General features: G+C 43.3%; 2 protein-coding genes across 7 annotated transcripts; both read right to left on the minus strand.

The window, feature by feature from the left end:
- Positions 1-361: 361 nt before the first annotated feature.
- On the minus strand, positions 362-7,442 carry LOC119026610 (receptor-type tyrosine-protein phosphatase H). The gene is made up of 11 exons (XM_037111016.1): positions 7,231-7,442; positions 6,132-6,220; positions 4,997-5,987; positions 4,428-4,676; positions 3,930-4,181; positions 3,207-3,330; positions 2,903-3,042; positions 2,541-2,795; positions 2,109-2,375; positions 1,110-1,207; positions 362-911 (listed from the first exon to the last, which is right to left on the minus strand). The coding sequence occupies exons 1-11, from the start codon at positions 7,277-7,279 to the stop codon at positions 846-848; spliced, it is 2,580 nt and encodes an 859-aa protein (XP_036966911.1). The 5' UTR covers positions 7,280-7,442; the 3' UTR covers positions 362-845.
- Positions 7,443-7,627: 185 nt separating this feature from the next.
- On the minus strand, positions 7,628-13,608 carry tp53 (tumor protein p53). 6 transcript variants are annotated; one of them, XR_005077401.1, is made up of 12 exons: positions 13,451-13,608; positions 12,431-12,533; positions 12,248-12,329; positions 11,952-12,140; positions 10,667-10,841; positions 10,427-10,539; positions 10,076-10,185; positions 9,760-9,884; positions 9,576-9,667; positions 9,421-9,491; positions 8,494-8,650; positions 7,628-7,884 (listed from the first exon to the last, which is right to left on the minus strand). XR_005077401.1 is itself a non-coding variant. In XM_037112787.1 (12 exons), the coding sequence occupies exons 2-11, from the start codon at positions 12,496-12,498 to the stop codon at positions 8,554-8,556; spliced, it is 1,119 nt and encodes a 372-aa protein (XP_036968682.1). In that variant the 5' UTR covers positions 12,499-12,533; positions 13,451-13,608; the 3' UTR covers positions 7,628-7,884; positions 8,550-8,553. The 6 variants fall into 6 exon arrangements, 5 of the variants coding, with proteins under 5 accessions (XP_036968682.1, XP_036968678.1, XP_036968680.1 ...); XM_037112787.1 differs by having other exon boundaries at positions 8,550-8,647; XM_037112783.1 differs by having other exon boundaries at positions 8,550-8,650.
- Between the last annotated feature and the right edge of the window lie 3,641 nt (positions 13,609-17,249).

The following is a 17,249-nucleotide window of genomic DNA, read 5'->3' on the forward strand; positions in this document are numbered from 1 at the left end:
GATATGAAGCAATAACGGTTGCGATTGCCCCAGCCCATCAAAGTTCACACCTCCCGTGCTTCAACACTCCCCTCATGCCTCCAAGCTCAACGCCCAGACTGCTAGCTGCACGGCTAACTGAGCTAACTAGCTAACAGCTGACACAGTAAGCAGCAATTAGCAGTTCATGTTACTCTGGTGATTTGTTCCTCCCTTATTGTTTTGAGTATGAACGCGCAAAGTGGGCAATCTTCACATATTCCACCTGTAAATACACATTGTCATTTGTGTAGATGTATCATAAATATATATATATAGTATATATTCTATAAAACTGCAAAGAATGTCGCTGTGGTGTACAGTCAGAAGGAATACAAGATCATTTTCACGTTTGCTTTTATTCAGTTTCATTGTCTGACACATATCTGGAAGCCAATTTATAAAATAAATAATAAGTTAAACATTAAAAAGCAAAATGCAAACTGTAACTTTGTACTTTCTTTCTTGTAATTTCGATTTAGGGAGTAGAAATTTTCATTAACAATCTCAAAACTGACTATATTTCATTGTACCATGACTCATTTTTCGATTTCTTTTTTCTGTTCCTGGAGGGAACGGGCCATACACGGCAAACAGAATCAATTCATTTTTTAAAAAGAGTAATCATCACAGATTGAAAGTATAGTCTAGTGCTATTATAGTCTACATTTACATTATAACATCTCATCACGCTATTCAAAACCACAAAACACCAAAGTAAAATCTCTCCTGGCTAAATATAACAAACAGCATTTGATTTCAGACAGAAAATTCCTTCACCGATACTGCTTAAAAATTAAAAAAAAACACGATGTGTCTGGTGTCGATTAGTTTGGCTTCAAAAGTTCCCAGAAAATGTCGTTCCCCAGCTTTTTTTCGAAATGTGATTTCAGCTGTGACAAAACACATGAAAATAAAGACAGATGTTAGTAGACAGTTTTAAAAACGTGAAACACAAACCATAAAAAACATTACTGCACATGTCCCTTTGCTTTGGTCTGTTGCAGCAGAGAAGAGACTCATTTGTACAATGAAAACAAGACGTCTTGCTGAAGTTCACCCTCCACAGCCTCTTCGTCTTTGTGCATTACCTGATCAAACACACTGTTCCTCGTGGTGGCGTTGTCACAGAGAAGGACTTCTGCCGAAGAGCACAACATAGCCAGGCTGATTTCCCTTTTCTTTGCCTCTGTGGAAAAAAAATATATATATAATAAAACTGTGTTAAGAGGAAGTCAGAATGAGGAAGCTCATTCATGCTGTAAAAAATTTACATGTGCAGGGACGTAACGCGGGCTGCTCTGTTTCATTTACCGCTAACGCACACACGCTGTCTGGACTTCCGTTTATTGACTTGATCGCTGCAAACCAAACGTTGTGCACGTCGCTGCTGACCGCTTTCTAAAAACACGGCATATTGAGACTGATTTCTTGAACGGCTTTCATACCTTACCTGTTAATTTTTAAAGTCTACTGTGGTCTAAACAAAGATGACCAGGATTCCTGCAGCATTCAAACTACCATCACTTACGTACTTGGACACGATCACTTGTGCAGTTTTTGTGGAACGTCTTGCTGCAAGACTCCAGCTGTTTCTTCCTTCCTTATTAATTCCTGATGTCATTATTATACATTATTAATTAATTAGGAGAGTTCTGATTTGGAATGGTCTCAACCCTTCAGAGAGAGATGTAAGGTGCAGTGAAGTGCGGCACGACCTCCTGCCAGTCGCTGGAAATGGATTTCCTCACGTCTGCTCATGCTGTACACCTGACAGCAGGATGAAATCGGTCACCAAAGATGTCCAACGGATGACTGACCTGGTATTGCTCACACCTCAGCAGTGTAGACACTGGTCTTGGGTTGTGTTCGAAATAACTCGTTTGTTTATGGTTTGTCTTCTGGCTTGGATTTTTTTTTTTTCAAGAGCGCAATTTGGAAATGCTTTTTGAACAGCAGCCTCTCAAACATGTTGCAGTCTCCATCAATGCGCCTATAGGCCTTTTCTCAAGAGTGCTGTAAGTCTTTGCCAGACTAAAACATTAAAAATAAATGAATAAATAAATAAATAACTGTCCAGAAAGTCTCACCTGTGCATTGAGACAGCTTTTCCACGGGACTTGACAAGGTACCCACCACTGTTTGCACCTCAAAGTCATACTTGGTCCCTGATTTTAACTCAGCAAATGTGTAGGTTTCCTTCGGCACCTTTTTAGAAAAGAAGTGGCCCCAGAAGTCGGAGCGGAGCTTGACAGAGTACATGACTTTGGTCGATGCGTTGACGGGGGGGTCCCATTTGAAGGTGATATGTGTATGATTAGAGAAGGTGACTTTGAGATTTGTAGGTGGCGCCGGCACTGAGAAAAAAGGGAAGAGAGAGAAAATGATCAGCCCAACTAGGGCCACATCAGAGCTGTATCTGGTATTTCTGACCATAAGGTGACTTTTATTGTAAAGCATCTAATCACACTTGCTGTGATTCAATCTTAACTTTAATACAATGACGAGCCAAAGTGACTCACAGGTGTGAGTGGACTTGCTCACTGGTGGGCCTTCCAGCTCTCTGTTACTGATGCGGACGATCACTGTGTACTCTGCTGCATTCTTCAGTCCAGTGAGGTTCGCCGCGGGTATTCTTGTTTCGAGTTCTTGTACATCTTTACCATCCAGCTGGAGAATTATCTTGAAAGAGGAAAAGGAACCCTCCGGGAAGTTCCAAGTAGCAGTGATGCGGTCATTCGTTGAGACCAAATTCAGGTCTGAAATGGGTCCAGGAGCTTTGTGGGAAACACAAGGTCAGATTAATGACGTTCCACACAGCAGGACAGGAGTTTTTGTTCTGTTTCTGTAAAATCATAGAAAATAAACATTAGTCCATAGTTACTGGTGTAGCCGATGATAAACACGCTGTCTCCCTCCAGACTGTGATTGGCCCGTGCTGTCACACTGAGGGTTATATTGCTGCCCACCGGCAGGTTTGTGACACTGAATTCTGTTCGAGTCTCAGTCTTATTAAAGAATACGCTGTCAGACCAGAAGAGAAAGAAAGAAAGTTACTTGACTTATAGTGCTGCAGCTAGAGACAACGAGACAATGGGGCTGCACTCAAAGACTGTGGGTGAGAAGTGCAGATTTCTACATCATGTTGCTTTAATTAAGTAAATAAGTTCTGGACTTTCTATACATACGTGTTATTGCCATTCATCGCTATCACCCTGAAGTCTGAGTACCCTCCTGATGGAGCCGTCCAGCTGAGCTTCAGTGAGGTGTTGCTATTGTCACACACCATCAGGTTGGACACAGTTCCAGGTTCTAAAGAGAAAATGGAAGGGAAATATGACACAACATCACTCGGTTTACTGACAATGAAACCCCCTTCAAATTTCACAAATGTCAGACGTGGCTTGGATTTGCTGCCACTCAAGTTCACATTATGTGTTGAAACAAGTTACCAGCTATGAGGCCAAGCTCCAGGTGTGCTTTCCCTGGAGTCAACCATACGGCGTGCCTCCCCTTCAATTTCTCTACCAAATTTGAACTTGAGCAACATGTAAGAACTGGCCACTTGTCGAATTCATACCCCAAATCAGCAGGGGGCAGCTTATCACTAGGGTGGCCGCTAACCGCTAGCTAACTATGGCTGCAGTTAGCTATGCAGCTAGCGGCTCAATTAGCATTCAGCAGATATCTTTGCACTGCACAGACGTCACAACATCTAAAGTCCTTTTTCTTCAAATTTATGTCAATCATTTTGGCTTTCGGTTTGGACGAGCTCAACTAAAATGCTCACGCACTGCACCTTTAAGCTGCCTGTAGAGAAAAGAGCATAAGGTGACACGCACAGTCGGCATCAGTCCCAACAGGCTATTGATCCTTTGGTTTGTGTGAGGTCCAGTGTGATATAAACTCACTGGTGTAGTCTGTGACGTTGGACTCTTCACTCATCACGGTTTCATCGTTGACCGCTGACAGGACGCTGAAGGTGTGAGGGTTTCCGGATGTCAGTCCCTCGACCACGGTGCTTTTGGCTCTCACACTTTGTTTCCTCTGACCGTTGACCTTAACAATATAGGAATCCACTTTTCCGTCCGGTTTGTCCCAGCTCAGGGTGACAGAACTTTCTGTCTGGTTGTCGGCTTTGAGGTTCTCGACTTTGTTTGGTACTGAATAAAAAAGGAGAGAAAATAGGGGTTAATACAACTGTTCAGTACTACAACAAGACACACCGGTCCTGCTTAATCTGGCATCTTTAGAAAGCAGACAGAGCCACTTTAAGATGTAAGAGTTAAAACACACTTACACACATACTTGATACTGCTATCAGCAAAGTGAAAGAGTTACGTCTGAGAGCAGCTTTCCACACCACGGTAACAAAGATCATCTCAACGCAAGTCACGAGACAAACTCACTGGTGTAGAAGACAACCGTCTGTGGGTTGAGGTCTCGCCGACATTTTACAGGAAACACCTTGACTGAGTACTGGGTGCCGGCTGTCAGGTTGACAAACATAGTGGTCAAGCCAATCTGGTTTTCCTTCCAATCGGTGTCGCCTCTGACCTCGAGGCGGTAATGGCTGATGTTACCAGGCCCACGTTCCCATGTGACGATGGCGCTCCGGGTTGTCACGTCGCTCGCATTGACTTTGCCGATGAAACGAACTGGAAATGAGAGAAAGATATTAACTTCTGCCTTGTTATTTTATGTTACAAGTTTCTTTAGACAAAGACCAAAACACACAGCTGGTCTGGTGCAGTCCAATCTGTGGAAGTCCAGAGATCCCAAACTGATCTGAGAAGACATCAGTTACTCTTCATTTCAAGTCAAGGTAAACTGCACTTTTTAAATCAATTTGGGATCTCTGGATTTCGGACGAGGTTTTTTTGTATTTAATGTTCACGGTAATTAAACTTGGGTCATTAAGATGGATAGAGTGTTTGGTTTGTGTGCAGTGCTGAGGGGCAACAACAAAGAGTCTTACCCTCGTAACAAATAAAAGGCAGACTCTCCGAGCAGTTCCTCTCCACCCAGGCCCCAAAGCTGAGCATGGCCACACACGAGTCTTCAATATATTTCTGATCAGTCTTAGAGACGTTTGGGGACAGCATTGGTGTTCGCACACATTCTGCTACTATCGGGCCTGCTGCCGTCGAGCCTGCTGCCGTCGGGCCTGCTGCCGTCGGGCCTGTCGCCGTCGGGCCTGTCGCCGTCGGGCCTGTCGCCGTCGGGCCTGTCACCGCCTGGCCTGCCGCCGCTGGGCCTGTCGCCGTCGGGCCTGTCACCACCTGGCCTGCCGCCGCTGGGCCTGTCGCCGTCGGGCCTGTCACCACCTGGCCTGCCGCCGCTGGGCCTGTTGCCGCCGGGCCTGTCACCATCTGGCCTGTCGCCATCTGGTCTGTCGCCGCCTGGCCTGTCGCCATCTGGCCTGTCGCCATCTGGCCTGTCGCCACCTGGTCTGTCGCCGCCTGGCCTGTCGCCACCTGGTCTGTCGCCGCCTGGCCTGTCGCCACCTGGTCTGTCGCCGTCAGGTCTGTCGCCATCTGGCCTGTCGCCACCTGGCCTGTCGCCACCTGGTCTGTCGCCGTCAGGTCTATCACCGCCCGACCTGTCGCCACCTGGTCTATTACCGCCTGGCCTGTCACCACCTGGCTTGCAGTGGAGATGCCTCCGAATGTACTTGACATGCTTGACGTCACTGCACTGAAAGTCGACGAATATACGGTGGAGCTTGGGCAGGTACAGGAGCAGCTGCAGCATACAGGTTCCGGGGAGGGGCGTTTCAACACAGGCCAACCAGGGTACCAGTTCTGGAAGGCGAGGGGGTCCCCGTTGGCCCAGCGGGACCAGAACATGGTGGAGTTGCTGGTGGGGTTGGGGTTCTTGCGGAGGCCCACCCAGTGGTCAGAGGTGAGGTTCACAGCGATGCTCTGGGTGTTTTCAGAAGTCAGAGTCACCAGGTCCTCGAAACAGACCTGACAGGATGTGAAAGACCACAGCCAAACTTCAACCATCACGACTCGTCATGAAGACGTTTGTGGAGCAATGATATCGTTACACCTGTCTGTTTTAAATGACTATCAACAGTTTTATTCAAGCAAAATTGTTTGACATTGTACCTGGCAGTGACTCCGGGCCTCCTCCCAGGTGAGACTCATCGCCTGAGGGAAGTAGTCTTGCTCTGCAGCGCCGGACATCAACATCAGGGCTGAGAAGAGAAGGTTGACAGGAGAGTTCAGTACGTAACAGATGCAAGTGACATATCTATTTTTTAAAATGATGCTGACAGCTCAAAGCGCTTTACAACACTTGCCACATTCCCCACTGATGTCTTAGGCTGTGATGCAAAGTGCCAGCTGCACATTTGGCGTTCAGTGTCTTGCTCAAGAACACGTCAACATGCAAGGGGGAGCCGGGATTCAAACCAGCGATCCTCTGATCACTAGACAACCTGCTCCACACTATCTGTTTTTCCTCTGCTCTGTTTTGTAATCGTTTCAATTGTTATCAGCAGGCTGTAAATAATATTTGAACATCAGCTGTAAGAGGGCCGCTGATCTTCAGGAGCATTTGTCTACAACTGGAGGCCAAATGAAGTCAAAATAAAAGTAATACAAGTAGTTCATAATGTTCTGACTTTAAATTTAATGTTGTTACACAAAGAGTTATTTCTGTTAACATGTTAATGATATCCAAACTATGTTTATAACTGACTTTTACAGTATTTATTAATCATTTTCAAAGCATAATAAATACAAGATGCAACTTCGCAATAATCAATTGCATAATAAATGGCTTATAACATATTTTATTAAGTAAAATAATTATCTAACTAAAGTTTAAACAACTTTAAATGTATCATGTATTAATTATACTTATTGTGTTACAAAAATCTTTGAATAAGGGTTAAAAATAACAATAACAATAATAAGGGTTTTTTAACTTTTAAGTTCTGGTGAACAAGCAATTTTGGCAACTGATGAATCGAGTCATATCAAGCAAAACGACAAAGTGCCGGCTTCTTTTTAAAGAAATGTTTTAGTCACCGTAATCTGAACATTCTTAAAAGGTGCAACGTGACGCCATCCTGACATTTTGTTGGCTTAAACTTTAATCTAAGGAATAACTGCCAGATAAATCAACAACATTAATCAGCCGCAGCTTCAAATCTTTTCATTTCATGCTCCACAAACAGTACAACTGAATACCGACACTCACCCCAGGAAGTTAAAATACAGACTTTATCCTTCAGAGACAACTTTCCCATGTTGACAATCTTGTGGGTCGTAGATTCACAGCAGCTTCATGAAACCTCACCAGGAGTCAGCAATTGTCAAATAAAAATCTAAGACAAGTTAATACTGCTCATCTACCTGATCAGAGGCTACAGATGCATCCTCCGACCTCTCCTCTCAGAACTAACACACACCTGGATCAACAGGTAATAACATCCACATTTGCCTTCAACACAAGGCTTTATTCACCTAGAACAATCCTGGTTTGGCATCTAAACATGCAAAGCACCAAACTGAAAAGGGGAAGTCATGAAATACATACCAGTGCAGTCATTTGGCAGAGATGCAAAGTGAGATTATACATAAACAGAACACAAGGACACAGTTGTATGTTGGCATTTATTTTGGCAGAAGCATCGATTACAAAATGCAAATTAGTAAAGGCATGAAAAAAATGACAATGAAAAATATAGAAAGATAAAACTCTTATTACAAAACTACGATCCGAAAATAATCTATAAAAAGGTACAGAAATAAAACAAAAAAAAAATGCCTTTATAAGTTTACATGGCAGTGTAAAAACATGCGGTCGAGGCGACGGACAGTGGTTGGTCACAAGGTGAAGTGCTCATGGAGGCTGAAAACAGAAACACCAAACATACAATTACAGCTGGGACATCCTAACATACAATATTCCTCTTTTACCATTGTTCCAAACATCAGTTTCTGCTCTCTGCTGTGTATAAAAGTAACAAATACTAAAAGGTGATTGGCTTTTGGGGTGCCAGCCCCTCATCTACCAAATCTAGTGTTTACTGTTGGCGACAGTTCCCTGTGAGCAGAAACGTCACCGCAGACTATAGAAAATCTTTTCTATGTGACATAATGAGATCATACATGGCTGATTATTTTTTTTTTAAATCAGAATAACTAAAAAAAAAAAAAAAAAAAAAAATCCCTGCCACGATTAACACTGCTTTAATTTAAAGTCCAAACCCATAACATCCTGTTTCAAGCACAGAAGGTTAAAAACGTCAAAGTCATTTCATGGGACCTTTAAATGAATTCTGAAGAGGAGGCAGAACTGATAACGGTATGAACAGCTCTCCTCTGCACAATACTTTCATCTTTATTCACTTGGATACATTAAAAAAAACAGCGAACCACCGTGGGAACTTACAGTAAATAATCAGGCAGTACAGTTGTGGAATCAAGTTTTGGATTATAACGAAAACCTGAAATAAACCTGAAGGCTTGGAGGGAGAAAGACATGCTCTTTGTTCTCATGATTGAAGCAATGACCTTCTCAGTCGCTGTCACTCCTCTCTCCTCTTTGCAGGAGTCTCTTCCCGCTCGAAGGCAGAGGAACTTCATGCTTCACGGACGGCCTGGTCTTGGTTCTGCTGTGGAGAGAAAGCAGGAAACAATCCAGTGACAATTGGAAATGAGGGCAGTTGGTGGATTCAGTTTATTTGAAGTGACACGAGATGACTGAGAATACTACTTTTAAGACTGTTCAAGCTTTGATCAAACATTTTGGGCAGAATCTGTTCACAACTGGAATGATCTTTTTCTTCAGATTTTTCATGAAAATATTTTTCTTTCCCCCCACATCATGATGAAACTACTTTGTGTTCATAATTGATTAAATGGCACCTTGATCAAAATGTCCATGAAAATGTAATCTGACAAGTCATTTTTGAGGCAAAAATGTTCAAAACTGGAGCTTCGATTTGATGCTTCTCTTTGAAGTTTAGGATAGTAAACATAGTTTTTGGAAGTTTGGTTGGACAAAAGAAACAATTTAAAAACTTCCCCTTGGGCTCGGAAAAAATGTGCTAACATTCATTTATAACATGGAATAAGGGATTTGATTGATAACGAAAATGATGTTTAGTTGCAGCCCCAGTGTGAAGCAAGATAACATTAATATTATATACAGTGACCTCTGGTGGCAGGTGATCTCCACTGGACACTGCAACCAAAGTTAAGAGTCTATAAAACATGTTCAACACAACCCAGCTTTAAACTTTTAACTGCTGCCAAACGAATCACAGTAAACACCCAGATTTGTCGACCATGTTGAGATATTTATGAACATTTAAGTCACAAGTTTAGTTCACTGACAGTGATTCAGGCTGCTGCCTGCAAAACAACAAGTTACACTTCTTACCTGTCCTTGTCCAGCAGCTCCAGACCATCATTGATTTTTTTGAGCATCTCATAGCGCTCGCGACCACGAACCTGCAGGGAAATCGAGAGGAAATTAATCAAAGACCATGGAAATTTGCACAATAACTTTTTATGATTGCATTCATGTTTACTTACATGTAGAACAAATACTTCCTTGTCCTCCTCCTCAGCACTGGAGACCGACTTGGTCTTCTTCGCAGAGGGGTTTTCAGGGAGAGGGACACTCTCTGAAAGTTGTAAAACTGAGGTTAGTAAGGAAACAGGAAGTATGGTTGTAAACTAAAAAACAGAAAATTAATGTAATGCAACATAAACTTACTCCGTTTTTTTGTTTGTTTGGTGCCATTCTGCATCTTGGTGCTGTTTTCCTCCTCGGTTTTGCGGTCTCTGCCTGGACATGCACAGACGCGCACCTCAAAGCACCTCCGGCCCAAAACAAGTCCCCTATGAAGGAGATGAGGAGTACAAAGACTCACAAAGCTTTCCAAAGACAAATTAATTCACAGAACAGTAATGCAAGACATAACTGGGACATCCATATCAATCAATGTCTGCCTTTTCCCAATACACTGAAGTAACATTAAGACTCCCAGCACCCGACCCGCGACCTCTGCTAAAGGAGAAGCGACACTTACTCGGGAGTCTCGAGGGTCAGGATGGTGAGGATGGGCCTGCGGTTCATTCCTCCCATGCAGGAACTGTTACACATGAAGCTCAGCAGGATGGTCGTGATCTCTGATCCTAACTGAAAACAGGAGAAGAACAACAGTGTTTATTCACTGCTGGCTGAGGTGTATACAATTAGGGTGAAAATGCTGTGTGTAAAATTTTCCAAATGTAAATGTTACATTATGATCTCAGTGTGACAGGCCAGGTTTGTTTTTATACAAAACTAATTAAAGGGGGGGAAATGTGAGTGTGTAAAAATGACAGCAGTAGAGAGAGCAGACATTTTGTGTCAGACAGATCAAGTGAGGCAGATGTACCTGTGGGGGTTCGTAAGGGACAGTCACGCTCTGCCTCTTTGTGTGCTGATCCTCAAAATACTGAGCTCTCTGGCTGCCCTCTACACGGATCAGATGGCTGCGATGCTCAGCAGCTAAATGTAAAACACATCAGAAAAAAAAACCATAAACTTAACATCTATTTATGTTTCTTCTTCGAGCAGAGACAAGCATTAATCCACTGCACAGACAGGACAATATTCACCGACTCATTTTCCTTACCGTCCTCATTCTGGTGGTGGGGACATCTGCGGACCACTTCGGCCACATGCTCAGTCTTCTTGTACACGGCGGTGGCCCTGAGGACGGCGCCAACAGGAGGCTCCTTGCTGACAACGACCTCCACGGGACTGGTCTTTGCAAGCTGGCAGTAAAGTTTATTCAGCAGCTCCGAATACTGAGAGAAAGCACAGTAAAAAAGCCACATCATTATCTGTGGGGCCGAAATTAGATGTATATTTAAAAAAGAAAAATTCAAAAAAGAAATTCCATAAAAAAAGTTCCACAAAATAAGTCTGACTACTCTTTCTCCTCTAAAGAACCAAAAACAAAAACTACTTTAAGTTCTCTTAATAAGTAAGGCCAGATTGATCAAGCTAAAAGAAGATATTTTACCTTGCTTTCGTCCATTTTAACCCTTCCTGTGCTGGAGGAAGAGGTGCAGGAACATGTCCCGTCATGTCAGAGCTGTGCTTTACAACCAGACTGCACCTCTCCCACAGACCAGAGCACAAGTCGACAGGGGCGGGAGTTTCAGGGCAGACCACTCTAACTTCAACTAAACTGGCCAACTGCAGCGCGCTGCTGGGTGAGTCACAGTGGAAACATTAATGCTATTGGCTCTTCAAACCCAATGACTGACTGTAGTCTTTAAAATTTAGCGAATCGTCACAATGAATAAGATTCCACTTGAATGCCACCAGAGATACGAAAGAATGGATTTTCAATGCAAAGCTAAGGTAAGACATACATTTTTTACTCTTAGTGTAGATCGTTTCAATGTTTTACACTTTAAATACTTTTGGGGATGATAAAACCAGTGGAGGAGTTCACTACGGTCAAACTTTTCAATTTCCAGTCTCAAAATTTGAAATCTATGAAGTAAGATTGAATTTAATTTTGTGAATTAGGTCAATATACAACAGGAGCAGAGCTTTTACTTATAAAAACCATATTTCAGATGGAAGAACTCAGTTGAACAGTGAATGGTGCCTGATAACTGAGCAGCTGTGGAAATCTCTTTTGTTCTTCGGCGAAGCTTCTGCTCCGTGCCATGTTTGGTTGCAGGACCACAAGTCCCGCTCAACTTCTAGCATTTAGACTATCATTTAAATTCTGTGTAATGTTACCAAAATCAGACACAGTAAGCAGTACATACTACTTTTACCTCACATTAATAGGAGCAGATGTAAGATAAGTTATTCATATTATAAACTATTCTAAACTGTTTAAAAATATAGGAAATCAACAAATAAGCAGAATTTCTAGATTTTTAGATGACACCCACGGTCGATGTGACTGACTTAGCAGTTCCAGACTTCTGAAAACGCAGCTGGAAATCGTATTCCCCCGGGTAGTCAGTTGTAACCGGCACGGTGGAGGACGGGGGAGTGACACCGTCTTTAGTAGACATCTCCGGAGGCAGCTCGAAGAGATTTTCATCAAACCCCTCAGTCAGAATTTGTTCGTTCATGAGCTGGAAACAGAGCGAAACACCAGAGGGTCACATATCTAACACAGAGCTGTATCATGCAGCCAGTCTGATCAGTATTTTTAAATGAAGGTATGTGCAGGTATCCTTACGAGCATATTCATTTGTCCTTGCACGCCCCATGTTTCAGAGGGCTCAGCCACGGTCGGTATGGTCGAGATTAGTGGGGCCGCACTGCAAAATCAAACACATATCCACACACACTGGTTTACTTGTTTGTCTTAAGCACAATAACATCGTTTAAAGTGGTATTTACTATTAAAAACACAACTTACACACTCTCCCACAGCTCCCTGAAGGAGTTCTGGCTCAGCGGCAGACTCTCCAGACAGGACTCTTCCATCGTAACTTCCCACAAGAGAAAACAGAGGAAGAGCACTGGATGGGGATCAACAGGAAGTAAGAGCTTGTGTTAGTATGAAGTATGCAACATCTTGATCTCTTATTAAACTCCACATTTCATGTAACTTTATTGGCAACAAGTATTATCATAATATTTTTAGACTATACATTAACAGTTTACTCTATAAAATTATAGAAAATGGTTTAAAAAACTGTGACAATAAAACACGCAAAGACATGTCATTTACAGTAATACATAAATTATACACACCTGAGAGGCTTTAACTGATCAATGTTGTAACTTTTAAATCGATAAATCACCACAATAATTAGCCGATAATCAAACCCCTGCCTGGTTCTGCCACACAGGAAATGCAGTAAAAAAAAAAAAAAAAAGCAGGCCTTTTGCTCTGATTTGCTGACTAACGTTGGGGTTTCCGTCGTTATAAAACTTCAGATATATAAAACACATTAAGCACTAGACATCACCATATTTCTCGAATGTCAAGTTTGAGAAGAATTGTAAAGTTACCGACCTAACAAGCAGCCCCCAAACAAACAACACGAACAACCATTCAGCCCTGCTAACCTTAGCTAGCTGCCGTCCATTTTCTTTCGTGCAGGAGGCCCTCAAGCTAGCTCCATTCGGCCACCGAGTCGGTCATTTTCACAAAAACTCAATGAAAATAACTTCACTCTGTGCGAATATGTGAACGGGAGCTACTAACTCTCGATGGTGTAACATGGGTTTAGCTCTCCGCGATAGCGGACACGACTTTCTTTGTTTTGTAGCGAGCTTGGCGTTAGCATAACTAGCTAGCTAATTACGTTAGCTTTACGTTTCGGAATCCGACCAACTAGCTAAACTGCCGCAAAACTTTCTTTATCGGACAGACGAGTTGCTCTTAGCGTCACTGCTTTAACGAATGAGGCATGAATGACCACAACGCTACCTTTGTTTCTCCGGTACTGCCGTATGGGCGGTGAGTCACCTGCGTTCAAAACAGTGTACACAGCCGAAAAAGTCAAAATATTTTGGGGGTTTATCGGAGCACGTTGTTCACGGGGAATCCCACCGAATGGAGGGGGAGGGGCTGTTTTTAAGCCTGTCCAGACGACCAATCACAGAGCGCCCTGCTCTTCTGACGCGTTTAAATGCAACATCGCGAAATGCTCGTGATGCATTCCATTACCGTGGGAAACATTGCAACTCAAGAACGACAAGAGCTATTTGTACAATTTATCCCCATAACGGATAAACACGGGTTTGTTCAGTGCTGCTCAGTCTATACTTGAATGTTTTTTTTGTCTGTTTTCTTACTTTTGCCAGCTTCAGGAATGAAACCAGTTTAGTGATTGATGCCATAATTACACTTAAAACAAATAACCACAGATAAAAACGCATATCGCATTATTTGACGTTGTTATATGAGGGGCTGTAAAAGAGCTGGAATTGGGTGTTTTTGGACCCCAAACCACTTTCTATTGAGGGCACAGATCTCTCTCATGTCGATTTAGACCTGGAATGTATCAACTTTGTTCGTAGTTGGATTAAAACTAAACTTTAGTATGCCAATAAACTTTAATTTATTTAGTCATTTGTTGCCTGATATATATTTTTTAGCCAGGTAAAACAAAGCTCATAGACTGGTCCTGGTGTGGGCCACGACAGCTGACTGCAATATTGCATGTGATACTGAGCTGTACAAATAAAGCTGACTTGACATGTGCAAGAGAAAACTACAGGCTTCTGTGGAGCTCCTGAAGGCAACATGACGACATTATCGGGAATTCCTGACTGTTTTTTAGGTCAGATAACTAACCTTAAATGACTGCGACAGTGATGTACAAAGATACAAAATAATTCAAAGAGGCAGTTATGTACCTGGATAAAACAGAAGCACCTATCCGATATGACAAAATGTATCTTGACACAGTATTTAAGGGTTTACTAAAAAATATACATTCACATAAAATGCAATAAAGATGTATAAATACAGAATCAGAATCAAAACACATGTATGAAATGTAAAATGAATGTAAAATCAAATAAACCTTGGCTTGTACATTTTATCGTGGTTCAGTAGTCGGTTGTAACATCTCACAGTTCTCAGTAGTTCTTGTAACAGTAACATCAGTTTTCTTTTGACAACAGTGGTGTGTATTTAAGTTTATCTTCGAGAAGTCAACCAGCCCTCTGCCTCTGCTTCTTTCTCTCTCCAGGGAGGTCAGAGGTCATCTTTGAAGCGGCGTCTCTGGAGCAGGCAGGGTCACTGTCAGGCACGGTTCCTTCCTGCGTGGTGATTCTACCTACCTACCTACCTACCTACCTACCTACCTACAGTTTAGATCTGTCAGCTTCCCTGATTTCACGTTCCCTCCCTCTGGATGACGACGACGCCTCTCATCACCCTTCAAATGCCCCTTTAACCGGTTCAGTACACTTCTACGCCACAGGGGACCAGAGCTGCAGAGAAACTCTGAGCGGGACCTCACCCAGGCTTGTGTCCGGCCACTTGTGCCCAATGAACTGGCAAGAGTCTAAGCCAGAGAGTACGCACTGAATGTAGGTTCTCATCTGTCTGGATCCACAGCAGTTATTGGTGCCACTTTAGGGCGGTCTGACCTTTGAGTGAATGTGCTGATGGTGCCAGCGAGTCCACTTTGAACTCAATCCCTGTGGCCCTATATATAGATACAATAGTGAGGTCTAACAGAACGGGACCAGGGCAGAGAGAGAAAAGAGGACTCGCACGATTAATGTTGATGTTGCTCCAGGAAATGTTGAACTATTCTGATTTTATATGTAACATGGAAGATGTTTGGCAGTGGCAAAACCATATGAGGCTACATTAAACTCGCATGCCACAGAAGTTTATCTATCGCCAGCCAGGGTCAAAATGTAGCCTGAGCTGCATGCAGGTTCTAATGCAATCCACCATAGTGCTTTAACTTGATTAAATAAAATATATGGCCTGTATTATTTACTGTATATTTGATCTGTTTACATGGTCAGCCTAAGTTATTCTTCTAATACCTGATTTAAAGCCTATAGTTCTTTATTCGTTGGGTGTGTAAGTCAAAGGAAAACCTACGTGTCTGATGAACACGTGTCTTCTTATTAAGGGGGCAAATATTCCATTTCTAGTTTTCGTAACTTTGATGTTGTAGTCTGTCATTTTAGAAAATAGACAAATTTGCTTTTTTGGCCGATCGTTACACAAGAAGATACAGCGCACAAACATCTGTATGGAAAATATGTCAGCAACCGATTAGCTTAGCTTAGCACAACGACTGAAAATGGGGTCAAGCAACTTCCGCGGCTATATCCAAAGCTAAAAAGACTGAGAAAGAGGACTATGCACAAGATCTACTTGATTGGTTCACAGGTTTTTCAATTCATCCTTTTTTCACATCGAGTCCGGTGCGAGTGTTGTTACCCGTCACTCACTGTCACTGACCGAACAGCTCAACACCTGCCATCCATCACGCAACTCAGTTTACTGTAACATGATTTTGAACCGGCTGACCCCAACAGCCACACACACACACACACACACACACACACACACACACACACGTCATGAGTATTTACACTGACTCTCTCTACATCACTTGGGTGAGTAATAAAGGGCAGTCACATGGTGCGTTTGTGACTTTTTGTTGGCATCTCCAGTTTGGGAACAAACATGTGTGACATTTGGCTGAAGTGCTGAACAGGTGTTTTTGGTTTAAGACGCTGGCGGTGCGCTTACACCTGTTTAATCCGTCACCACAGGTCTGTACTTCACCTTCTGTCACTGTTGTTGGCTCCCTCTGTATGAATTCATGCGATACTTTATGGAAATGTCATACTATCATCTCTGTCTGTACCAGATTGTGCACAGGAACCCTTTCAACTATGTTGGTAACGGCTCTACGCCACTCTTCTGATGGTGTAAAGTTCCTCTACATTTAGTCTGAGTCACACACACACACACACACACACACACACACACACACACACACACACACACACACACACACACACACACACACACACACCAGGCTGTGCTTGGGGCCCCTGGCTTTGGTTGAGGGGTGTCAGGTTCTTCCTCTCTTTCTCAATGTGCGTATGAGAGCAGGACATGGAAAAGAAGGTGGGCTCCAAGGGGGAGAGTGGCGTGAGGTTGTGGGTGTGTCCTGCGAGGGGTGGGCTTGAATCATTCAACTGAGAGATCCAGGGCAGATATTTTCCACTGAGCTCCTTGGCAGAACAGTTTTTCCCGCCCAGTGCAACCCTCCCACAACACACCTCCTAAACCCCCGCCGTCCATCGACCAAACTTCCCCTCCAACCACACCTACGCTGCCAACTCAGGTGGCACCAGCCAAATTTAGAGCCCACCTGTTGCCCGCTGGACGAGGATTAAGCTTTGTTGTATGCATCAGAGGGGGGAGAGTTAGTGGAACGGGATGAGCTATGGTGTGTGACCCCTTTGGCATGTGATCAGAAATAGAACGGGATTTATTGCTGCTGGGGAGACGACAATGGCAGCCAGGGCGTCAAAGACGAGCCCCTCTTTGACCGCCCACGAGAAATGTTGAGTCATAGCTGGTTGAACTCCAGTTCGTCTAAGGTCCAACACCTGTGCAACCATGTGACCGGCATTATTTTACCTTCTATACATGACACGCCACAGATTTGTGGGTCAAAAAACTTTGCTGTAGCACTTCATGAGCAAAGAGCCAGATGCACCGTAATATTGCAGCG

Source organism: Acanthopagrus latus, chromosome 10 (genome assembly GCF_904848185.1).
Source record: "Acanthopagrus latus isolate v.2019 chromosome 10, fAcaLat1.1, whole genome shotgun sequence".
In the NCBI taxonomy this organism is placed as follows: domain Eukaryota; kingdom Metazoa; phylum Chordata; class Actinopteri; order Spariformes; family Sparidae; genus Acanthopagrus; species Acanthopagrus latus.

Bases quoted from the DNA above. Each gene is read 5' to 3' on its own strand.
- LOC119026610 (XM_037111016.1), bottom strand. From the start codon at position 7,279: ATGGGAAAGTTGTCTCTGAAGGATAAAGTCTGTATTTTAACTTCCTGG. The intron at 6,221-7,230 runs GTGAGTGTCGGT...TTCTCTTCTCAG, and splicing joins CTGTATTTTAACTTCCTGGG to CCCTGATGTTGATGTCCGGC. The intron at 3,331-3,929 runs GTGAGTTTATAT...TTTTCTCTTTAG, and splicing joins CAACGTCACAGACTACACCA to AACCTGGAACTGTGTCCAAC.
- tp53 (XM_037112783.1), bottom strand. From the start codon at position 12,498: ATGGAAGAGTCCTGTCTGGAGAGTCTGCCGCTGAGCCAGAACTCCTTC. The intron at 9,885-10,075 runs GTAAGTGTCGCT...TCTCCTTCATAG, and splicing joins CTGACCCTCGAGACTCCCGA to GGGACTTGTTTTGGGCCGGA. The intron at 9,668-9,759 runs GTAAGTTTATGT...TACAACTTTCAG, and splicing joins CAAACAAACAAAAAAACGGA to AGAGTGTCCCTCTCCCTGAA.